General features: G+C 39.6%; 1 protein-coding gene across 6 annotated transcripts in view; it reads left to right on the top strand.

Moving 5' to 3' along the window:
• Positions 1–26,832, top strand: part of unc5a (unc-5 netrin receptor A) — a 613,315-nt gene that overhangs the window by 400,206 nt on the left and 186,277 nt on the right. For all 6 annotated transcript variants that reach the window (XM_063053439.1, XM_063053436.1, XM_063053437.1 and 3 more), the window contains one exon: positions 17,745–17,848. In XM_063053439.1, the coding sequence (XP_062909509.1) occupies positions 17,745–17,848 (104 nt within the window). The remainder of the gene's footprint in view (positions 1–17,744; positions 17,849–26,832) is intronic.

Below are 26,832 nucleotides of genomic sequence, written 5' to 3'. Positions count from 1 at the left end.
CACAACTGTATAACCCAAGTGAAGGTAAATTTAACAGCTCACCATAATTTGACTGAAAACGCATGTCACGAATGCTTTTTAAAACAAGAACAATAAGCGAGGAATGCCGGGGCATGCTGTCAAACTGAGGGGTCAGTTGTCCCTGGCAACCCCAAAGTCCAAAAAGTCCCAGTGGTGGTCGACACTGCCAGCTGGGGCACTGCCCAGTTCTTCCCTCATTGCTTCCTCCAACGGCTTCTGTTTGAAAGGCTGCACCATTGCCACTAGGCGGGCCCTGTAGTCAGGCCACTCAGTTAGCGTTAGGTCAAGGAGGGCCCACAGAGCATATCCCCGAGTGCCAGGGCAAGGTGCACCACTGTCTCGATGGAGCTCCATCCATTGTGCCATGCGTCAAGTTTGACTTGCTCAGGCAAGTCTCCAAGCAGCCGGTACCATTGTATCGGGGGAGCTTCAGGGTGGACCTTGTGGTGTTAATTGCTAGGGCCTGTTAGTCCTCTTCTTTCTCTGGCAGTGTTGGTGGTACCTGCTTTGATGCCAGTCCTCCCATGGCGGCGGCATCTTGAGTTCCCTGGCGTCATCTGCGAGTGATGCACTTGCGGGTACAGCGGGTAGGAGAGCCTGGGTACACTCACCCCATTGGGGTTTCCTGGGAAGGAATGATACTCGGTTCCCAGCTTCTCCCTCTGGGGCAGTGTCTGGTCTTTGGGAGCTCAGTCCCAGGGTGCAGGGGAGGCATACCGCTCGGTTGCTCAACTTATTCCCCGGGTCTTAAGGCACTCTTTGCTCTTTAATTTCGCCGTAAATTTCTGTTCCATCTCCTGACACCGAGCATTTGGTCCATGATGACAGGCAACAGGAGCTTATTTATCTCAACTGCTGCTTTAATTGCGGCAAGTACAATAACAGACAGAATACAACAGTTCAGTAAGAACTAACTCAGTCACGTACAGATGGGGGTGGTGATTATTACACACCCCAGTTATAGTCCGGGTGGCACACAAACATGCAAGCGAATAACTGCATAACCTGAGCTAAAATAAATGAACTTGAACATCCCACCCTAATTCTTGAACATACCCACACCTAGAACACGTTTTAAAACAAGAATACCAAGTAGCCCTGGCTACTAGGAATACTGGGGTGAGCTGCCGACCGCACTCCTGGAGCATCAGAATATGTTAGATAACCTCTATATGTGGATATATAAATTTTAACTAAAGCTTTTTGCAGCATTATCTCCAGAAAAGTATTGGTGAACCTAACAACTGACATCAAAATCCTTCATCTTACAGTTCAGTGCACTTGGACATTTTCATTCACTTCCGTCTCCTGCACAACAAATATGCTGCAGTACTGTTCCCTCAAAGCTGTGCAGGTGTGTGGCCGTGCCGTAACTGAAATGCTCCCGTGCACTTAGCCTTTGTTCCTGCACAGCTGTACATTCTAAATATTCATAGTATGCATATTACAAATAAACATTGAAAGTGCAGCGCAGTTTTCAGGCCATGTAAAAACTTGCTGCTCAGAGCAATGGTTGGTCCTCACAGCTGTAAAAAAAGATCAGAGGGAACATTGAGCAGCACTATCATTATTGCAAGCTGACGTTTGTGGAATCAGAAAAAAAAATACAAAAATCAAATAGGGAGTAAGATCACTGGCGTCTCCCGAAGGATGTAAGTGCCAAAAGTATTTCTGAGATTATTTTAATAAAAGAATACTTTAAAAAGCTTTTTAAAATATATAATCAAAGGAGATGTGTGAGGATGAATTTTTTTACTGAGTGGTAGGTGCCTGGAATGCACTGCTAGCGACAGTGGTAGTGAAAAATAACCTAGAGGAATTCAGGAGGCTTTTAGAGAGGCACATGAATGCACAAGAAATTGAATGATATAGACATTTCACAGGCAGAAGGGATTCATTTAGTTGGGCATTTGGTAACTAATTGATTACTTTGGCTCAACTTCACGGCCAAAGGGCCTGTTCCTGTGCTGTACTGTACCATTGTTCTAATCAGATCAAACCAAGTGGGATACGTTCAAAATCATGCTGATGTTTGATAAATTTATGTGATTAACTTTTTAATTCAAATTAAATGGCACTTAGGTGATTAATAATGAAAGCAAACAGCATGTTTGTATTTGAGTTAAATGACTTGGCATTTCCTGTAAGCATATTGTAAGTAACTAACTGCACAGTCCTTGCAACATGGAGGAGAAGAATCAGAACCTGCAAATGCTTAACCCACCCACAGAATTTACCTGGCATATGGTAACTTGAAAGCAGACATCCCACCTCTCTCAGAAGTTCCGGGAGTCTCCTGCATATCGATAGTGGCTCCCTGATGCCCGGAAATTATATACAATATCCCGGAAATAGATTTTTTGAGAGGGAGAGAGAGAGGGAGAGCAAGCATCCTGATTGGTCTCTCTTCGTGCTAAGAGTGGTCCCCAACCACCGGGCCACGAAGAACCGATATGATTTGGCAATATGAAACGATATGAGTCAGCTGCACCTTTCCTCATTTCCTGTCACGCACTGTTGAATTTTAATGCACGCGATGTCATCAGTGACCCAACACGCGCAAAGGAATGGGTCGGTGACCCATTTGTGAATGTCCCCGGTGAATCATCCATGTCAGCACAGGAAAAAGATCAACTCCTCGAGCTTGCAAATGACAGTGGGCTGAAAAGTATGTTTGACAAAACATCTCTGCCGGCATTCTGGATCAAAGATGAGGGTGAATATCCTGAGATAGCCATGGAAGCACTGAAAACGTTGCTTCCATTTCCAACATATTTCTGCGAAGCGGAGTTTTCTGCAATGAATGCAATGAAAACTAAATTGCGGAATAGACTGGACATAAGGTACCCCCTTCGAGTATCGCTGTCTCCCATCACCCCTCGATAGGACTGTATTGTTGCAGGAAAACCAGCCCAGGGCTCCCACTGATTCAGCGATATTGGTGTGTTGCAATGATTTTATATGTTCATACGGGGAAAATATGCACTGTGTGTTTAATATCCAAACATTACTTAAAGTGTTATGATGCATTAACTTATCAACTATATTCCAGTTGTGATTAACACCCCCGCCCCCGTTCGGCCAGTCCGCAAGAATATTGTCAATATTAAACCGGTCTGCGGTGCAAAAACGATTGCGGACCCCTGCTAAGTAGACCTATCAGTTTTCTCTGTGGGTTGGCTTTACAGTCGACCTCCAAAATAATAACAGTGTTGCTCGCTGCACTGTTTGCAACAGTGACTTTTCTATTGCCTATGGTGGGTTAAAATGTAAAAGACATGTTGAGGTGAGTTTAACAGGTGTCATTCATTCATTAGCATAGCTAACGTTATTTAAACTAGCTGGCTAGCTGCTAAGGAGCTACGCTATTGATATCCTATTTGATGAGGTCAAACTCCCCGTAGACTTGCTTAAAGTTGTTATAGAATAAACATGATAGTATAATATAAGTACATATTTTAAAGTCATATTTTCTGCATATACCCAACTTGGTTTACAGATTAGACGAAATCACTAAACAAAGTATTACATACACCCTTGGAGGTCAATGGGGGGGGGAGGGGTGGGATATGGGGTTGCGGGAGGCAGGGGTGCAACCTCCCTGAAATGAGTTTTTGCAGGGTGGGATGTCTGTGAAAGCCACTTAACCTAGTGCACTCTACAATGTGGGAACTTTGCAAACAGAAAAAACAAGTTGTACTGCTGATTATCCCACTACTGGGCAATACAAATGTAATTAGTATTCAGCGAAAGGTGATATTCCCCTTTGGTGGTTTCCGTGGAAATGACTGATGTACCTGATAGTAAATCTGCTTCAGATGTGCATCAGTTTGTGTCCTTCCCTTCACGGTGAGCCTTTTGGAGTGTCACAGGGAAATCAGTCCATGTTGTTCTGGGGCCAACCATTGTGAATTCCAAATATTAGTCCAGCCCTTATGCATTTTATACAACTTTAAGCATGGAATATAGTTTAAAGCCAGTGAAGACTAAACTGGGAATCTGTGAATAGGTGTTCTTTAATAATGGTACCCTCCATCATTTTTGCTGATGTTTGATAGTAGATAATAAACAGCTTAGTTGAATTTGTGTTGATTTTTTTCTGAACAGCACATACCTGAGCAACTTCACACATTATTGATTAGATGCTAGTGTTGTAACTGAATTGGATCAGCTTGGCTAGAGGCATGGCTAATTCTGGAGCAAAAATCTACAATACACATTTGGTATATTTGTGAAGTCATTGCCCTATATAGTCACCTCAGCCATTTCATACTATCATATGCAATGAATCAAATTATCTGCAGATTGACTGTTCTGATACTGGAATCTCAGGATGAAGGCAATATCAAAGTTCAAAAATATTCCAAGTACATATATGTCACCATATACACTCTGAGATTTGTTTCCTTGTGTGCATACTCAGTAAATCCAAGAAACATAGTGGATTCAAAGGCTACACCTAACAGGGTGGACTAACAACCAATGTGCAAAAGACAACAAACTGTGCAAATCCCAAAAAAATAAAAAAATAAAAAAATAATATTAATGATAGATAAATAAGCGATAAATATCAAGGACATGAGATGAAGAGTGCTTGAAAGTGAGTCCATAGATTGTGGGAACAACTTTGTGATGGGACAAGTGAAGTTATAGAAACATAGAAAACATACAGCACAATACAAACCCTTTGACCCACAAAGCTGTGCCAAACATGTCCCTACTTTAGAACTAGCTAGGCATTACCCATAGCCCTCTATTTTCCTAAGCTCCATGTAGCCATTCAGGAGTCTCATAAAAGACCCTAACATTTCTCCCTCCACCACCGCCACTGGCAGCCCATTCCACGCACTCACCACTCTCTGCATAAAAAACTTACCCCAACATCTCCTCTGTACCTACATCCAAGCACCTTAAAACAATGCCATCTCGTGCTAGCCATTTCAGCCCTGGGAAAAAGGCTTCTGACTATCCGCATGATCAATGCCTGTCATTATCTTGTACACATCTATCAGGTCACCTCTCATCCTCCGTTGCTCCAGCGAGAATAGGCTGAGTTCAATTATCCTATTCTCATAAGACATGCTCCCCAATCCAGGCAACATCCTTGTAAATCTCCTTGGCACCCCTTCTATGGTTTCCACGTCCTTCCTGTAGTGAGGCGACCAGAACTGAGCACAGTACTTCAAGTGGGGTCTGACCAGGGTCCTATATAGCTGCAACATTATCTCTTGGCTCTTGAACTCAATCCCATGGTTGATGAAGGCCAATGCACCATATGCCTTCTTAACTACAGAGTCAAACTGTGTAGCAGCTTTGAGTGGCCTATGGAATCAGACCCCAAGATCCCTCTGATCCTCCACACAGCCAAGAGTCTTACCATGCTATATTCTGCCATAATATTTGACCTACCAAAATGAACCACCTCACACTTATCTGGGTTGAATTCCATCTGCCACTTCTCAGCCCAGTTTTGCATCCTATCAATGTCCAGCTGTAACCTCTGACAGTCCTCCACACTATCCACAACACCCCCGACCTTTGTGTCATCAGCAAACTTACTAACCCATCCCTCCACTTCCTCATCCATGTCATTTATGAAAATCACAAAGAGTAGAGGTCCCAGCACAGATCCCTGAGGCACACCACTGGTCACCGGCCTCCATGCAGAATATCACCCGTTTACAACCACTCTTTGCCTTCTGTGGGCAAGGCAGTTCTGGATCCACAAAGCAATGTCCCCTTGGATCCCATGCCTCCTTACTTTCTCAATAAGCCTTGCATGCGGTACCTTGTCAAATGCCTTGCTAAAATCCACATACATTACATCTACGGCTCTACTTTCATCAATGTGTTTAATCATATCCTCAAAAAATTCAGTCAGGCTCATAAGACACGACCTGCCTTTGACAAAGTCATGCTGACTATTCCTAACTATATTATGCCTCTCCAAATGTTCATAAATCCTGTCTCTCAGGATCTTCTCCATCAACTTACTAACCACTGAAGTAAGAAATCCTCACTGGTTCAAGAGCCCGATGGTGGAGGGCTAATAATTGTTCCTGAACCTGGTGGTATGGGCCCTGAGGCTCCTCTATCTTCTTCCTGATAGCAGCAACAAGAAGAGAGCATGGCCTGGATGGTGGGGTCATTGATGATGGATGCTGGTTTCGTGCAACAGTACTCTGTGTTGTTACGTAACCGGCAACAATGGATATTAATCGAGACAGGTTATATAAAAACAACCAAACATTTATTAAACACGTATAAACGATAAGAAAAAAAAACAAAGGAAAACTTTAACCGGAGGTTAACAGCTACGCAGCCGTTCACCAACTTCACTCGGCTCTGGTTCTTAAAGCGTTAAATGCGAAAACAGTTCTTAAAGCGATACAGTCAGATATAGTTCTTAAAGCGATAACTTCGAAAGTCCAACAGATTTACACATTCAATTGGGAGAGACTTCTCTGGAGAAAGATTTCTTCACTGACGCACCTTTACTGCTGGTTCTGTCCACAGGATTCCCGATGCCAAAAATAAACAGTTTAAATCGACTGGCTTTAAATTCCTTTAGAGAGAGAGCACTTTTTTGCATGAACTCATTGCGCTTTTGCAAGAGTTATCTCGATGCAGGTTTTCTCCAACGAAGACTCAATAAGGTCGATTCTTTATTAAACTGCCAAACGATGCCGACTTCTCTCGATCCCTCACTTCGATGAATTCTTCACTCTCCCTTCAAAACTGTCGGAATTGAGTAAATTGGCACTTCCAGCCACAAATTCCCAGTCCAAATACGATACCTTGTAAGAGGATGCACCTTCCGTTTTAAAAATGAAACTGCGTCACAAAAACAAACAAGCAACAGAAACAGAGGCACAACACGTTCTACCTGGAAATCTACAAACTCAAAAACCTACTGCGTCACCTGAGTCGACCCTTATATAGTCACGGGGCACATGTCATCACGTGACCTCACATCGGCGGGAAAATCACATCAGGTGACCTCCAAAAGACCATTACAGCATTCTCACAAAAAAACAGATCACCTTGAGTATGTAACACCTCCCTCCAAAAAAAAATGTGGTCTCTTGAAGAACAAAATTTTAACAATTTATACAAAAAAATAGAAAGGTATAAAATTTACAAAATACATAATCCATACAATCTTATCTTTCAGCCCTTTACAAACTAATGTACAGTTGGAGTGTTACAAGTGATAAAATATCACTCCAAAAAAAAAACAAATTTTCATTGTACATTTAACATCTAGACAGACAATCAGCGATCACATTGTCCTTACCTTTGACATGAGTGATCAAAATATTGTACTCCTGTAACATTAAACTCCAATTTAATAATCTTCTATTTTTGTTTTTCATCTTACTTAAAAACACTAATGGATTGTGATCAGTATAAACTGTGAGTGGTTTATGCGTAGAACCAACATACACTTCAAAATGTTGCAAAGCTAAAACAAGAGATAACAATTCCTTTTCTATTGTTGAATAATTTCTTTGATGGGCATTAAATTTCTTAGAAAAATAAGCTACCGGACGATCAACTTCATCACCATTAACTTTTTGAAGCAAAACTGCTCCTGCAGCTTCATCACTAGTATCTACAGCTAACGAAAATGGATTTTTGAAGACAGGAGATTTAAGTACAGGTTGACTACATATTAGTTAATGGAAGAGCAATGTTTGCAAAATTCTTACAAAATTTTCTGTAATATCCCACAATACCCAAGAATCTTCTGGGGTTTTTTCTACCAGTGGGAGTGGGCACTTCCAAAATTGCCTGCACTTTTGCTTGAACAGGTGCTAATTTCCCCTGACCCACAACATAACCAAGGTAAGTCACTGTGGCATGCCCAAATTCACTTTTAGCTAAGTTGACAGTTAAATTAGCTTTTGAAAGTCTCTCAAATAATTTCTCCACCACCACAATATGTGCTTTCCACATATTATTACCTGTAACCAGATCATCAATATTGGCATCTGTATCTTTTAATCCCTGAATCACGCTATTAATCATCCTCTGAAAAGTACTTGGTGCATTCTTTCTTTTTAATTCTTTTTATTGAATAAGTATACAAAGGGTAAACCATAATGGCACTAATACACTGTTAGAAATTACAGGAGATATTAATACAGAAGAAAAAATTGATACAAACAGTGCAATTTAAACATAAAATAATATGGTAAAATAATAGTATACTGATTTATATATATATATATATCAATAGAGAAAAGGAAAAAAAAAACAAAAAAAAGACCCCCAAAAAAAACCCACCGTGCAACTAAACTAAAAGCAAAGCAAAGCAATGGGCTAACTTGGAAACAGGTAGAGTTAAAGAACTTAAAATCACGTCCTCAAACCCGACCTCCATTAAAAACAGTTAAAAAAAAGGCAAGAAGGCAATATAAATATGGAACAAAAGAGAAAAAAAAATTACATTAAATGAAAATATTGAATAAAAGATCTCCAGGTCTGTTCAAATTTAAGTGAGGAATCATAAAGATTACTTCTAATTTTCTCCAAGTTTAAGCATAATATCATCTGGGAAAACCAAAAAAAGGTAGTTGGAGCATTAGGCTCTTTCCAATGTCGTAAGATACATCCTTTCGCCATTAAAGTAAGAAATGCAATCATTCTACGGGCTGAAGGGGAAAGATTACTGGAAATTTTAGGTAATCCAAAGATAGCAGTAATAGAATGAGGAGAGATTCTATATTCAATACCTTTGAGATAATATTAAAAATGTCTCTCCAAAAAGATCCAGAGTAGGACACGACCAAAACATATGAGTTAAAGAGGCTATCTGCCCCGGACATCTATCACAAAAAGGATTAATATGAGAATAGAAACGAGCTAATTTATCTTTGGACATATGTGCTCTATGAACAACTTTAAATTGAATTAGGGAATGTTTAGCACAGATAGAGAAAGCATTGACTAATTGTAAAATCTGCACCCAGTCATCCACGGAAATAATAGAACCCGATTCTTGTTCCCAATCTGACCTAATCTTATCAAATGGAGCTATCCTAAGTTTCATAATAATATTATAAATAATAGCCGTTACACCTTTCTGACATGGATTAAGGTTAATTATAGTATCTAAAATATATGTAGGAGGTAGCGTCGGAAAGGAAGAGAGTATAGTACTTAGGAAATTTTTAACTTGGAGATATCTAAAAAAAATTATTCTTGGTAAATTATATTTATTAGATAATTGTTCAAAAGACATAAGGGAACCATCTAAAAATAAATCCAAAAACCGTGAAATACCCTTAGTCTTCCAAATTTGAAACGCACGATCCGTGAAAGAGGGAGGAAAAAATATGTTACCTAAAATAGGAATCACTAGCCCAAATTGGTTGAGATCAAAAAATTTTCTGAATTGAAACCAAATACGCAAGGTATACTTAATTATCGGGTTAGAGACCAGTTTGAGGCGTTTCAAATCAAAAGGAAGAGAGGAACCTAAAATAGAGCCAAGTGCATAGCCCTGAGCAGATTGTAATTCCAATACCACCCATTTAGGAATGGATAGTGTATCTTGGTCAAGTAACCAAAATTTCATATGTCGAATATTGATTGCCCAATAATAGAATCTAAAGTTAGGTAATGCTAGACCTCCATCTCTCTTGGATTTCTGTAAATGTATTTTACCCAATCTCGGGTTTTTATTTTGCCAAATAAATGAAGACATTTTAGAGTCAATTTTATCAAAAAAAGATTTTGGAACAAAAATCGGTAATGCCTGAAATATATATAAAAATTTTGGCAGAATAAACATCTTAACTGCATTAATACGACCAATCAAAGTTAAATATAATGGAAACCATTTAGATGAAAGTTGAGTAATATGATCAATTAAGGGTAAAAAATTAGTCTTAAATAAATCTTTGTATTTACAAGTAATTTTAATCCCAAGATATGAGAAATAATTATTAATCAATTTAAATGGTTCTTCATCCCAAATGGAAGAACATTATATTCATATAATCCAGATGGGGTTACAAATGCTGAAATCTCTCTACCTCTATCCGTCAATGGAACACACCAATAACCTTTTAACAAATCAATTTTTATAAGGAATTTGCCCTGTCCAACTTCATCCACACAATCATCTACTCTAGGGATTGGATATGCATCGGTCTTTGTCACAGCTCTCACTTTTCTGTAATCCGTACAAAACCTAATACTATTGTCTGGTTTAGGCACCATAACACATGGCGAACTCCAATTCGAATTAGAATGTTTAATAATATCATTCTCTAACATGTACTTAATTTCCTGTTCAGCAAGTTCACATTTTTCCTTGTTCATTCGATATGGATGTTGTTTTATGGGTTTTGCATCTCCCACATCTACATCATATGTAGCTATGGTGGTTCTTCTAGGGACGTCTGGAAATAAATCTCTATACTTAAAAATCAACTTTTTCATCTGCTCTCTCTGTTCCAGCTGTAAATGAGCTAATTTTTCATCAATGTTTTCCTGAATTTTTGAATTTGGCAACCTGGCTGAAATAATGTTAGGTTTAAAATGAGTTTGAGGTGAACCCTCTAGTAAGTTTTCATCAAGATCAGACTCATTATTAATCACAACAGTCATAGTAGCAACTTCTCTTTCATAATATGGTTTTATCATATTTATATGACACAGCTGTGTTGTCTTTCTCCTATCTGGGGTTTTTACCACATATTCCACCTCATTTACCTTAGATTTAATCTCATAAAGACCATGGAATTTGACTTGTAATGGGTTTGTTTGCACTGGGAAAAGAACCAACACCTTATCTCCAGGCTTAAATGACCTCATCCTAGCTTCCTTATCATACCATATCTTCATCTTCTCTTGGGCTAACTTTAAATTTTCCTTGGCCAAACTACAAGTTTTGTACAATCTCTCTTTAAATTTAAAAACATAATCTAACAAACTAGTGTGTACTTCTTTATTAATCCACTGTTCCTTCAACAAAACCAAAGGTCCTCGAACTCTATGTCCAAACACAAGTACAAAAGGACTAAAACCTAATGATTCCTGTACTACCTCCCTTACTGCAAAAAGTAGTAGATGCATACCTTCATCCCAGTCCTTTTCATTTTCTACACAATATGTCCTAATCATAGTTTTTAGTGTAGAATGAAATCTCTCCAAGGCTCCTTGTGATTCTGGATGATAGGCTGAGGAAATAATCTGCTTCGCTCCCAGTTGATAAACTATCTGCTGAAACAACCCAGACATAAAATTACTACCTTGATCTGATTGTATTTCCTTAGGCAGCCCAAAATAAGTGAAGAATTTTATAAGAACCTTTGTCACAGTTTTGGCTGTTATATTCCTAAGAGGTACTGCCTCTGGAAACCTAGACGTTGTGCACATAATAGTTAATAAATATTGATGTCCAGTTTTAGTTTTTGGCAAAGGACCTACACAGTCTACAATGATTTTTGAGAGCGGCTCACCAAATACTGGAATTGGTTGCAGTGGGGCCACTGGAGTAACTTGATTAGGTTTACCAACAATTTGACATGTATGACACATTCTACAAAATGTCGCCACATCTTGTCTTAAACTAGGCCAATAAAAATGTTTAGAAACTTTGTTCATAGTTTTCTTTACCCCTAAATGACCACCCAAAGGAATACTATGAGCCATAGTCAAAATCTCATTTCGGTAAATTTTAGGAAGAACAACCTGATGATTAACTTCCCATTCCTCACAAACAGGAATTGTAGGTGATCTCCACTTTCTCATTAATACCCCCTTTTCAAAATAATATCCAACTGGTACTTTTCCAATTTCACTATCTGGAAGAGCTTGTTCTTTTAATTTAACTATCTCAGGATCCCTACCCTGCTCTGCTATCATCTCCTTCTGAGATAGAGACAAATCTTCCTGATCAGACTTACCACCAAAATCCTGATCAAATAAGGTAGGTAAGAAAGTTTCTGATACATCCTCAAAATACGAATCTTGATTTGAACTGTCATGGGTAACAACCACATCATTTACATCAGTCTTTTTAGCCATAGCTCTTGTTACAATACAGGAAGAACCTGTGTTAAAATCCCTCTGTGGTTCCTCAGAATTTGAATTTATTGTCAAATACACTTCAGGAAAAACTTGTCCACCTGCTAAATCATTCCCCAACAAAAGAGAAACATCATTCTATGTAAATGTACTGGCATAAGGGCACTCCCTACTCCTCTTATATAATTTACCTCACCGATGTCAGACTCATCACTAAACCTTAACACACTATCTAATATTAGTGATTGTGAAGCTCCAGTATCTCTAAGTATCCTTATTGGTACTGCATTGGATCCTTCTTTCAAGGATACCAATCCTAACAGCCTCATATCCCTTCTTAACTTGGTCAGACTCTGACACATCTTCCTTAATATTTTCTAAACCCTGTGGTTTTACAGGTTTTCCAATATGCTGCACACAGCAGCTGGGGCCACTTCTTTCTCTTTCTGTTTTAATCGAAAGCAATTAGCCACCACATGTCCAGGTTTCTTACAATAATTACAAATAATACTAAAATAGCTGTCCTTCACATGTCTCCCTTCATCCTTATTTTTCTCACTAACTTCAAATTTAATGTCTAATTTACCGTGACTCTCTGTGCTAGTTTTCCTTTTAAAAATTTTACCCGGAGAAAATTTATTCTTGTGAATAAAACATACTCATCAGCCAATTTAGCAATCTCCCGCAATGTAGCAGTGATCCGTTCATTTAAGTATGTTCTCACTTCAACAGGAATGCTTCTTTTAAATTCCTCCTGCAAAATCAGCTCTTTCAATTTATTATACTCCCCATTCACATTTTTAGAGGAAACCCATCTCTCAAAACACACAGATTTCTCATAGGCAAATCCCACATCAGTTTTTTAAAACTTCTTCAAACTTCTAAATCTTTCTCTGTACGCTTCCGAAACCATCTCGTATGCTTTTAATATATTCTCTTTAACAATATCATAATCCAGTGCATGCTCAGCATTTAAAGCTGTATAAACTTGTGCCTTGCCTTTAATTACACTTTGTAGCATCACTGGCCACAGGTCCTTCGGCCGCTTTAAACTCAGAGCAACTGTTTCGAAATGTTGGAAATATGCATCCATATCAGCTTCATTAAGTGGAGGAGCCAAAAGAACCTCACGACTAGCTATAAATTGTTTCGTAGAACCAGAAGACTGACTCCCAAACTTTAATTTCTGCATCTCTAGCTCGAATTTCCTCTGGTTTTCTGCTTCTCTTTCAGCAAACTCCCTTTTTCTAAGGGCTTCTCTTTCTTCAAATTCCCTTTTTTTATTAGCCTCTCTTTCGGCCATTTCCACTTTAAATGTTTCAAACTTTAACTGTTCAAGATGCAACTGCATTTCCAGATTACTCAGTGGAAACTTATCTAACAACTCCTGATCAAACAATTCCAAATTAATATAATGTTCAGCAATTTTCCTTTGTATGAAAGCCTTATTGGAATTTCTCATAATCCTTTTAATATCCAAACTCTTAGCAATCTCCAATACCACAGATTTTCTCGCAGTCTCTAAAAATTCCGAGTCAGGCATCTTTAAAAACCCGTCAATATCCATTGTTGCTGAATATAACACACACACCAATCAAACCAAAAAAAATCGGGTATTCCCCTTTCCCAAATCAAAATGGCAATTACCAGCACTTAAACTCAAAATCGGAACATATCCCACAAGCCCCCACAAAATTATGTTACATAACCGGCAACAATGAATATTAATCGAGACGGGTTATATAAAAACAACCAAACATTTGTTAAACACGTATAAATGATAGGGGAAAGAAAGACAAAGGAAAACTTTAACCGGAGGTTAACAGGTACGCAGCCATTCACCAACTTCACTCGGCTCTGGTTCTTAAAGCGTTAAATGCAAAAACAGTTCTCAAAGCGATACAGTTAGATATAGTTCTTAAGGCGATAACTTCGAAAATCCAACAGTCTTACCATTCAATTGGGAGAGTCTTCTCTGGAGAAAGATTTCTTCACCGACGCACCTTTGCTGCTGGTTCTGTCCACAGGATTCCTGATGCAGAAAATAAACAGTTTAAATCGACTGACTTTAAATTCCTTTAGAGAGAGAGCACCTTTTTGCATGAACCCATTGGGCTTTTGCAAGAGTTATCTCAATGCAGGTTTTCTCCAACGAAGACTTAATCAGGTTGATTCTTTATTAAACTGCCAAACGATGCTGACTTCTCTCGATCCCTCACTTCGATGAATTCTTCACTCTCCCTTCAAAACTGTCGGAATTGAGTAAATTGGCACTTCCAGCCACAAATTCCCAGTCCAAATACAATACCTTGTAAGAGAACACGCCTTCCATTTTAAAAATGAAACTGCATCACAAAGACAAACACGCAACAGAAATGGAGGCACAACATGTTCTACCTGGAAATCTACAAACTCAAAAACCTAATGTGTCACCTGAGTTGACCTTTATATAGTCATGGGGCACATGTCATCACGTGACCTCACATTGGCAGGAAAATCACATCAGGTGACCTCTAAAAGACCATTACATCATTCTCACAAAAAAAAACAGATCTCCTTGAGCATGTAACAGTGTAGGAGTACGCAATGATAGGGAGGACTTTACACATGATAGACGTTATCCACTATGTTTTGCAGGACTTTCTATTCAAGGGCATTGGTGTTTCCGAACATGCCATAATGCTATCAGTCAATTTACTCTGCTGCACATATCTATAAAAGTTTGTCAAAGTTTTGACACAATGCTGAAGTTTTGCAAATTTCTAAAGAGGTAGAGGCATTGCCATGCTTTCTTCATAATTGCACTTATGTGGTGGGCCCAGGACAGGTCCTCTGTCGTTATAGCACCAAGAAATTTAAGTTTACTGACTCTCTCCACCTCTGATACCCTAGTGAGGACTGGCTCATCGACCTCCGGTTTCCTCCTCCTGACATTAATAATCAGCTCCTTGGTCTTGCTGACATTGACTAAGAATTTGTTGTTGTGATACCACTCAGACAGATTTTCTATCTCCCCCCTATATGCTGACTCGTTACCACCTTTTATTCGGTCAATGACAGCCTTGTTGTTAGCAAACTTAAACATGGCATTGGAGCCGTGCTAAGCCACACAGTCATAAGTATAAAGCAAGTAGAGCAGGAGACTAAGCACTCAGCTTTGTGTTGCGCCTGTGCTGATGGAGATTGTAGAAGAGATGTTGCTGCCAATCTGAACTGACTGGGGTCTGCAGGTGAGAAGATCAAGGATCCAATTGCACAAGGAGGCACTGAAGCCAAGATCTTGAAGCTTATTGATTATTTTTGAGGAGATGATGGTATTGAATGTTGAGCTGTAATTGATAATGAGCATCCCGATGTATGCATCGTTGCTGTCCAGATGTTCCAGGGTTGAGTGACAGGCCAATGAAATGGCATCTGTGGTGGACCTGTTGAGCCAGTAAGCAAATTGAAGTAGATCCAAGTCACCTCTCAGTCAGGAGTTGGTGTGTTTCATCACCAACCTCTCAAGACATTTCATCACAGTAGATGTAAGTTCGACTGGACAATAAACACTGAGGCAAGTTACCATGTTCTTCTTAGGCACTTGTATAATTGATTATTCACACAGTATTTCTAACTAAAATATTTGCAAAATCCTTCTGACTTTTCTTGACCACTTGGCATCATCAACAATGAAGATGGGGACACTCTCGGAGATTCATCCTCACAAAATTATCATCCACCACTAATCATGTCTATATATGAATGATCTGCAGGACTTTATTTTGATTCCTTAGTTTTGAGATCAATTAGCACTATTTTATGCTTCCTGGCTTTGTTGATTGGCATGTATTGTCCCAAGTTACAGTTTCACCCAGGTTGAAACACACTTTTTTGTACATCTTGTTCTGCACCCAAAAAGTCTTTGCGCACTACTCAATGAAGTGGGGAATGATCCCTTGTGTAGTATATTTAATAAATCACTAATATTTCAGTAATATTGTAAATATATTGTTTGATTAAACATGCTTTGTTTACATAATTCATTATGAGTTATATGTAAGACATACATGATTGACATGCATAATTATGTCACCACATCATTTGTGAAGTCTCACTTAAAAAAAGGAAAAGAAAAACCAAATAGACAAATATACCAGCCCCTGTGTCTTTCTTTTGATTAGTTTCTTGAATTACAAAACATAACAGTGGCAATGAGGGTGTTTAGAACTAACCCGAAACGACTAACTACCTGTTGAAGCACAGCACATTTTTCTTCAGAAGGGGGAGAGAGACATTCGAGTTTAACATAAAAAGGCAGAAAATAAATGAAATTAACAATCAGTGAGCATGGCCATAAGTTCATAAATACTGAGCAGTGAAGGGTAAAAACAAGAGGGTCAGTGGTGTGGGAGTATGCTTGGCTGCGACACCTACTACTTGATGGAGATTCATCCACCATTTATATACCAAATCCCCTGCAATAGAGTCAACTGAAAATGAATTAAGAAAGGCACAGGATAATGTCACAACAGTGTTCAAGGTAAACTCAAACATATTCAAGGGTAAAATAGTTTTAAAATAAAATGCTAAACCCAATTTTCACAAAACCAGTCTGGTTCCTTATACTGTCTGTGATATATTAGCCAGTTAGCTAGACCGCATAGCGGCTGAAGGAATTCTTTCCAAGTTTGACTGGAGCCCATAGGCAATGCCAGTGGTCCCAGTAGCCTAGAAGGGTGGGTCTGTCAGGATCTGTGATGATTTAAAGGTCACCATCAACCCAGTACTGAATATATGTCAATACCCTCTGATCAGGTTAGAGGATATCTTTGCAAATCTTTCTGGAGGGAAACCCTTCAGCAAAGTGGACTTAGCTGAGGCATACCTACAGATGGAGATGGAAGAAGAGTCCAAAGTGTTTCTCACTGTAATCACTCAGACAGAGCTTTATCACTATATTAGGATTATTTTGGAGTAGCATCTACACTTGCACTCTAGCAGAACGCTGTGGACAAGGTACTGCAAGGCTGCCCAGGTACTATGTGTAACCTGGATATCTGATGAGGATGACAAGAAACATCTCTAAAATCTCAGGACAGTGTTAAACAGATTAGAAGATTATGGACTGAGAGCATGATGTGATGAGTGTGAATTCTTTAAACCAAGCATCACCTACTATGGTCACATCACTGACACACACGAATGTATATATTTTTCAGTTACTGCTGAAAGGGCTATTTCTGGCATGTCTCGTCCATTCACAAATGGGACCATGTGCAAAACAAGCTCTACAAAATTAGCTGAAAACAAAGAACGCATTAGATGCAGGACAGAAAGAGTCATTGAGCAAATGTCCTCATCTATGCCGACTTTTGATGTAAAGATTAAATCCATGAATTTGTTAATGTAATTGGGATGAGAGTGAATAGAGTTATCAGCAGTTACAATATTTAGAAGAGTTTTCTGAGATTTGATTGCATATGATTTGCATTATACCTTGTTTAATTTAACCAGTAGAAATGCCTGGGTATTAAATCTCCATTTTAGAAAGATTAATGTTAGATTTAAAAAAAAATTAGTTGCTTTTTAATAACAAAAACACTCTTATGAAGATTGAAAAGGTAAGTTTATTTTTGTTGGAATTTGTTTCACAACAGTGGAAATGGAATTAATTGTGTTTTTTTGTTTTTGGATTGGAGATCTGCGGAAAAATTTTGAACAAGAGCCAATAGGGAAAGAGGTTCCTTTGGATCAAGAGGTTTTACTTCATTGTCGTCCCCCAGAGGGTATTCCATCTGCAAAGGTAAGAAATAGTACTGCTCAGGAATTCAACAGAAACCACCAGATAGCTAGCTCGAAATCTGTAACATGCAAAATAATTTAACGTTTGCCTTAAGTTATGTTTAAAGCAATAACTTCTTAGAACAAATCTAAACATGGCATGTGCACTAAAAATCTGAACAAATTGAAATAAAATTTTTTAGAAATCTGATATACCCATATTATATTAGCCATCTTATAAGTGGTGTTTTATATTCATGTTCATGTAATTATCCACCCAATAATTTGTGTTTATAGCAAATAAGTTCAACAGTTCAATAGTTCCATTTAATATCAGAGAATGTATACAAAAAGCAACCTGAAATTCTTGTTCTTTGCAGACATCCACAAAAACAGAAGCGTGCCCCCAAAGAATGAGTGACAGTAAAAACATTAGAACCCCAAAGCCCCACTCGCCCCTTCCATGCACAAGTAGCAGCAAAGCAACGACCCTCCCCTCCCCCCCATTTATTTCAGCAAAAAAGCCTCAGCACCCTCTGCCCGCCAAGCAAGCAGTAGCAAAGCCCCCAAGAAAGACCATGAACAAAATCTAATTGCTCATCTGACAATTCGACGTACCACAGACTCTTTCTCTCTCCCTAATAAAGGGACAGAGAGGCGTCATTCAGGTGTCATTCAGCAAGGGGGGAGACTAACAAGACAAAAAAAGTCACTGATTTGCAGTGTTAACGTCTGCCATGTTGCTTACTCAAGAATTGGCAACAAACTCTCCCTCACTGACAAGAGAAAGAGAGAGTAGTTCGCCGAGTACAGAGCGCTGTGACAGCTGATCTGCTATTCCCAATATTCTGTGTTCTTCCCCCTGTGCTTTAGTCAGCTGCATGGCAGAGAATCGGCTCATCCCCAGGGCCATAAATTCTCAGGACCCCGAAGGCCTGCATATTCTGGGGAAAGTAATTTTATAACAGATATTACTGTTTGAGGCATAGAGATTATATTAAAATGAGAATTTATACCACAGGCCAGTTGATTTGAGTAAGCCAGTGTGTATTCTTACCTGAGACTATGTTGACTATGAGATAAAATATCCATGAAGATCTCCCAATTGCCCACTATAGTCCTGACAGAGATCTTAAGGAAAAACTACACTATCCATTGGCATATTACCCAGGATTTCTCCTAATTCCAGATTTAGAACAAAGACCAGGGACCCCAAGAGGAAATTCCGCTTGCATACTGCCAATCTTTTTCAAGCTAAATACTTGTATTTTTGAAATGAGATTCATATATATTCTTGGGTTACACCTGGTTTACATTAACAATTTCATAGCATATAATATCAGTGTTATTTCCATACATACGTAAATTTATAATCATTTTACATAACTGAAATTAAATATGTGAGCTTCATGATTAAATATTTTTCTCACCATTATCCTCACAGGAATTATTAATCTTAAACAACACATAGTATACATTTTCTATTTCTACTACACATTAAAGCAAACATAGTGTCACTCAAGTCTGAATTGCCAGACAAAACCCAAGTACTGAAGATAAGAATAATTCACATTTTCCAGTTAGGAAATATATAATTTCAAACTTATTACAGTTCTTCTAGCTTAAAACTTTATTTTATCCCTGTGAACCAAAGGGTGAGGATTAAAATGGTATCTTGTTGAATTCCTGCAGATTTAGATTAGATTAGTTTAGATTATGAAGACACTCAGTCCTTGTTTATTGTCATTTAGAAATGCATGCATTAAGAAATGATGCAATGTTCCTCCAGAGTGATATCACAAAAAAAAGGACAAACCAAAGCTAACACTGACAAGACCACATAATTATAACATATAGTTACAGCAGTGCAAAGCAATAATTTGATAAAGAGCAAACCATGGGCACGGTAAAAAAAGAGTCTCAAGGTTCCTGTTGACTCCCGATAGTCCCGATAGCAGGTGGCAAAAGGGAGAAACTCTCCCTGCCATAAACCTCCAGGCACCGACAACTGCCGATGCATTGGAAGCACCCGACCACAGCCGACTATGAGTCCGTCCGAAAACTTCGAGCCTCTGAACATCCTCCCAATACATCCTCCCAAGCACCATTCTCTGCCAAGCGCTTCTACCCCGCCCCACCCGTCGAGCAACAAGCAAAGCCGAGGACTCGGGGTCTTCCTCTCCGGAGATTCTGGAACACACAGTAGTAGCGGCAGCGAAGCAGGCATTTCAGAAATTTCTCCAGATGTTCTTCCATGCTCTCACATCTGTCTCCATCAAATCAGGATTGTGCACGGCACCCTACTTGACAGATAATAGATATCATTCACCGGAGTGGCCGCTGCACGCTGCATCGCGCCACCATCTTCCTCTCAAATTTAGTTTCCCTGGCTTTCTGGATCTGTAGTCTAAATGCCAGCAAAATTATGATGTTTCAGAATCCAACAGTGTTGTTTTAACCCCAGCATTATGGGGCATTCGTGAGTTCTTCAAACTTATTGGCTCCTTGCCCTTGGCAACATTCTATTTTCCAGTATGCTCTGATTCTGTCTTCTATTGAGAGTATGGGTCCCAGAAATTCAAAGCCACATGCAGACCATCTTTGATGTTCACAAATATTGAGTAACACTTAGAAGTTTCTTATGATCAAAGGAAAATAGTTAACTAGTTTTGAGAAACAAGTGACAGATCAAAAACAAGAAAAAGAATTTCGATAATAAAGAATGATACTAAATGCAGGAGCCAATGTCTTCAATTGATTTGAATGGGAGCTGTCATGCTTATACTACAGTAACTTGGTAAGCATGTTCTCCTGATTGAGATGTGGGTGCCCTTGTAAGATTGCAGTACCCTGTTGGAGCTCTGTGGAGAAACCTGTAAATCCTAATGATTAGGATTAAGGAGGAAAGTGTGTTTCCATGTCTGAAATTGTTGGTCTCTAATTAAAGTATTTGAACAAAATGATACTCCTTACTATTATATTCCAAAATCTCTGTTTTGTCCTATTTTAGTGTAATTGTTTCACTTTATTGCTTTCTATAGCTCCATATATCTGCAGAATTTTCACATTTTCTTACGTTTTAACGTATGTTCTGTCTTACCACATTTGTTCAACTTCATTGAAGACTACATTTTCAATTTACTTACAGATGCTTTCCTGAATATTGCTCACCATTTATCTCTGGGCTTATTCATTGACAGTTTTGATCCTTTCACTATGATGAAGACATTACTCATCAAAATCAAAAGAGTCCAGGCATATTCAGCTCGGTGTTTGTTATTTGCGTGCCACTCCGATTCAAAATCGCCTAAAAGAGCAACAAAAAAAAGGAGCAACGACAAACCAGGAACACGTCATAACATGAACTACAGAAAGCAATCCACAAATGCATTGATTTTACTCATCTGTGACACATGTGACTTGTAGTTTTAACATAATTTATTTTTTTTAATGTAGTGCTGCCACAAAACAACACATTTCATGACATATGCTAGAGATATTAAACCTGATTCTGATTCTGGTTCTATTTCTCTGAAACACTGGTTTCTAGCATAAGTGAGGAAGTGTTCTATGCCCTGATGAAACTGCAATGACGTCCAGGGGTGAAGCCGCCCTCTTGATTTGAAAAGGCCACATATATTCCTGACAACATGCAGGTCACGAGGTCATGCAGATTTGCCAGTCATGAGAAGATCTAGCTTAATCTGTCTGTGTTTCTTACTCCTGAGTTTGGTGTATAACTCACATTAGAATCAGAATCAAATCAGCCAGGTTTAATATCACCGACTTATGTTGTGAAATTTGTAAAACTTTGCGGCAGCAGTACAATGCAATACATGATAAATATAGACAAAAATGGAATTACAGTAATTATATATGTATATGCATACTAAATAATTAAGTTAAAATATCTATAAGTTAAAGTACCTATGATGGCGCTGACTAGTTTTACAACTTTCTGCAAATTACTTCGATCCTATGCAAACAAGAGAAAATCTACAGGTACTGAAAATCCAAACAGCACATGCAAAATGCTTGAGGAACTCAGCAGGCCAGGCAGCATCTATGAAAAAGAGTATAGTCAATGTTTTGGGCTGAGACCCTTCATCAATCCTATGCAGTAGCCCACCCCCCTACCCCCCATACCAGACAATGATGCAGCCAGTCAGAATACTCTCCACCAGTACATCTGTAGAAGGCTTTGAGTGTTTTAGGTGACAAACCAAATCTCCTTAAACTCCTAATGAAATATAGTCACTGTCTTGCCTTCTTTATAGCTGCATCAATATGCTGCAACCCGGTTAAGTCCTCAAGATATTGACACCCAGGAACTTGAAATTGCACACTCTCTCTATTTCTGATCCCTCTATGAGGATTGGTTTATGTTCCATCTGTTCTGAAGTCCCCAATCAGCTCTTTGGTCTTATTAATGTTGAGTGCAAGGTTGCTGCTATGACACCACTCATCTAGCTGGTATATCTCATTCCTGTATGCCCCATCATCTTCTTCTGAGATCCTGCCAGCAATAGTTGGATCATCGATGAATTTATAGATGCCATTTCAGCTATGCCTAGCCACGCAGTCATGGGTGTAGAGAGAGTACAGCAGTGGTCTAAGCACACATCCCTGTGGTGCGCCAGTTTTGATTGTCAGCACGCTGGAGATGTTATCTCCAATCCACACAGAGTGTGGTCTTCTGGTTAGGAAGTTGAAGGTCCAGTTGCAGAGGGAGGCACAGAGGACTGTGGGAATGATGGTGTTGAATGCTGAGCTATTGTCCATGAACAGCATCCTGACATACGTTCAGGTGATCTAAGGTCATGGTAATACCCATTGGGATTGTGTCTGCCCTAGATCTACAGTAGTGATAGGTAAATTGCAATGGGTCCAGGTCCTTGCTGAGGCAGGAATTGATTCCAGCCATGACTAACCACTCAAAGCATTTCATCACCTTAGATGTGAGTGCTACTGGGTGATAGGTATTAAGAAAGCTTACACTGCTCTTCTTGGGCACTGGTATAATTGTTGCCTACTTGAAGCCAGTGGGAACTTCCGACTGTAACAATGAGAGATTGAAAATGGCTTTGAATACCCCCGGCAGTTGGTTGGCAAAAGTTTTCAGAGCCTTACCAGGTACACCAATGGGCCTGCTGCCTTGTAAAGGCTGATATATACTTCTGCATAGGCTCTACGCCGTAGCCTATGCCAGTGGCCTATGCCATTGGGAGCATTTATACTTGTGCGTTGGTGTGTCTGTGTCGCTGCGCAATTCACTGCCATAAAGCTAGTTGGTGGTGGGGTTTCTATGCCACTGTGTTGAGTTTCTTCGTGTTGAGTTTCTTTGTGTACGACAAACAATGGCGACTGAATCTGAGCGCATCATGTTGGAGTTGGAGCTAATAAATGTTGAACAAGAGTTACTTTTATTGAAATTACTGCAATGCAGAAAAGAGAGAAGACGTGGGAGGAGATGGTGTGTACGACCATTGAACGGATTGAGGCAGAGGGAGGGTGAATTTTCTGTGCTTGCCCGGCCACTGAGAGACATGGACGAGGAAATGCATTTCAAATATTTTCAGATGTCAGCAGGTAGATTTGATGATTTGATGAGAAGAAGCAACCAGAAGTGCATAGGAGGAAATGCGATGCTACCAAGCGGACCAATCACAGTTGTTGCAGTCTGCGTCACCACGACACGTAGTTACATTTTTGGGGAGGTGTGCATCAGACTACAGTGTGGGGTACGCGGCTATGCCATACCTACGGCATAGATTCGACGCAGAAGTATAAATTGGCCTTAAGGGTTCACCCGCCTGAAAGACAGCCTGACGTCAGCCTCTGAGATGGAGATCACAGTGTCGCCAGATGCTGCAGAGATCTTCATAGCTGTAGTTTTATTCTCCCTTTCAATGTGAGCATAAAAGTTGTTAAGCTCGTCTGGAAGTGAAGCATCATTTTCATTCATGATGCTGAGTTTTGCTTTATAGGAAGTAATAGCCTGCAATCCCTGCCAGGGTTGACGAGCATCTGACAATGCCTCTAACCTCTCTCGAAATTGTTTCTTAGTGCTTGAAATAGCCCTCCACAAGTCGTACTTGGTTTTCTTGTACAGACCTGGGTTGCCAGACTTAAATGCCACAGATCTGGCCATCAGCAGACTACGAACCTCCTGATTTATCCATGGCTTGTGGTTTGGGTGCGTACAGTAAGATTTCATGGACACACACTTATCCACACAGTTTTTAATGAAGTTGGTGACTATAGTGACATCTCATCCAGAGTCGAAGATAAATCACTGAATACAGTCCAGTCCACCGATTCAATGCAGTCGTGTAAGCACTCCTGTGCCTCCCTTGTTCCATACCTTCTTGGTCCTCTCTGCCTAGACTCAGGGAGTAGAAGTAGAGCCAGGTGATCAGACTTTTCAAAGTGTGGAGGTGGAATAGCATGGTAGATTTTCTGGATCTTAGTGTAATAGTGGTGCAGTGTGTTGTTTCCTCTGGTTATTTGTTGATAATAATTATTTAGTGACTTTATAAAACAGGCCTTGTTAAAATCCCCCAAAATGATTAGGAAGGCATTAGGATATGCTCATTCACGCCTATTAATTGCATCGCTCAGTTCGTCTAGAGCCTGTTTGACATCGACATCGCACCCATTGTGATAGTTGTAAATCTTACACCAGCACATATATCACACTAACAAATAATCTCAGCATAGAAGTTTTGCACGTGTTCTCAGAGCTATGTTAAGCTGTCACTGAACAACACCCAGAACTATTTTGCTTTTGAGTTTGATGCTTAGGTATAAAACAGTTGAAGATGTGTTGAATGGTATTGATTCGCCCTTGCTGAAGGTAAACTTTTCACAGTCCATACTATTTCAATTCCAAGAACCTAAAGAAAATCCTGATGTGTGATTAAGTCTATTTGGAATCACGAAGGAGAGAGATCAGTAGGTTGGGTGAGGAGATGAGCCATGAATCAGCAGACAAAGGAAGAGCAATGGATGGCTGTTTGCATTGAGTGATGGTGGTAAGAGACTGGAGGCCTCTGATCATTAGTTAATAGTGAATTTGGGTCTGGTGAATTAAAGGTTGTTACTTGGTGTTGATGGGATTGGATTGTGTGGCAGATCTGAAGGTGAGCTAATAACTAAATTTCAAAGCTGATCTCACTGCGGCCTACTTGAGGATGTTTCCTTTCTGTTGGAGAAAGGCAATTCCATGCAGGTCATGCGAAAGCCTTCTTCTGTAGGGGAAGCTTTCAGGTAATGTGGATCCTTTCACTGCAAACAGAAATGCCGCAAAATGTCAAATGCTTGGGTGCGTCACCTGATCGGAAGATTTTCTGTGTTTTGTGTGGCAGGGTACATCTATTCTGTTGTCCTGTTAGGTGCAGTATTTCACTGATTTTGTCGTGTTTCTTAGATTTACTGTGTATGCCCACAAGAAAATGAAACTTACAAACACGAGTAAGTCTGCAGATACTGGAAATCCAAAGCAACACAAACAGAATGCTGGAGGAACTCAGTAGGTCAAGCAGCATCTATGGAAAAGAGTAAACAGCTGATGTTTCGGGCCCAAGGGTCTCGACGTGAAATGTCAATTGTTTACTCTTTTCCATAGATGTTGCCTGATCTTTTGGGTTCTTCCAGCATTCTGAGTGAACTTCATGGTTGCATATGGTGACATATATGTAATTTGATGGTAAATTTACTTTTTAGTTTCGTACATTGAGGAAGCCAGAACAAAAAAAAATTGCTGACCATGTGCCCCATCCATTCATTCTAGTCATTTTCATTTAACTTCACGATGAAGATTGAATCATGTAGTATCCTCAACAAAGTATCATACTATGTACATAAGAATACAAGAAATAGGAGCAGGAGTAGGCCATCCAGCCCATCCAGCCTGCCCTGCCATTCTATAAGATCATGGCTGATCTGTCTGTAAACTCAGCTCCATCTACCCGCCTTTTTCCCATAACCCTTAAATCCCCTACCATGTAAAAATCTATCTAACTGTATCTTAATTATATTTAGTGAAGAAGCCCCAAGTGCTTCCCTGGGCAGAGAATTCCACAGATTCACCACTCTCTGGGAGAAACAGTTTCTCCTCATCTCCGTCCTAAATCTTCTCCCCTGAATCTTGAGGCAATGTCCCCTAATTCTAGTCTCACCTACCAATGGAAACAACTTTCCTACTATCTTATTTATCCCTTTCAAAATTTTGTATGTTTCTATAAGAACCCCTCTCATTCTTCTGAATTCCAGAGAGTATAGTCCCAGGCGACTCAATCTCTCCTCATAGGTTAACCCCTTCATTTCTAGAATCAACCTGGCGAACCTCCTCTGCACTGCCTCCAAAGCCAGTATATCCTTCCTCAAATATGGAGACCAGAACCACACACAGTACTCCAGGTGCGACCTCACCAGTACCCTGTACAGTCGCAGCATTACCTCCCTGCTCTTGAATTCAATCCCTCTAGCAATGGAGGCCAACATTCCGTTTGCCTTCTTAATAACCTGTTGTACCTGCAAGCCAACTTTTTGGGATTCATGCACAAGCACTCCCAAGACCTTCTGCACAACAGCATGCTGCAATCTTTCACCATTTAAATAATAATCTGCTCTTGTATTATTCCTTCCAAAGTGGATGATCTCGCATTTACCAATGTTGTATTCCATCTGCCAGACCTTGGCCCACTCACTTAGCCTATCTATATCCCTCTGCAGACTCTCCACATCTTCTGTACAATTTGCTTTTCCACTCAGTTTAGTGTCATCAGCAAATTTTGCTATGCTACACTCAGTCCCCTCTTCCAAATCATCAATGTAATTTCAAGATGCATCTGTTTTAGTGTGATTAGTACAGTAACCCTCTCATTATGGCTCCTAACAAACTTGGCTCGTTGGCTAACTTTGGCTAACAGCCACGTGACTCAGCACTGCATGTGTAATGGTGAGAAGGCCACCTTCATTAGTAACATACGTCTAGGGTCGGTA

The sequence above is a fragment of the Mobula hypostoma genome, chromosome 7 (genome assembly GCF_963921235.1).
Source record: "Mobula hypostoma chromosome 7, sMobHyp1.1, whole genome shotgun sequence".
NCBI lineage: Eukaryota > Metazoa > Chordata > Chondrichthyes > Myliobatiformes > Myliobatidae > Mobula > Mobula hypostoma.
Note: the sequence above shows the minus strand (reverse complement) of the source record. Positions and strands in the feature narration are given on the sequence as shown.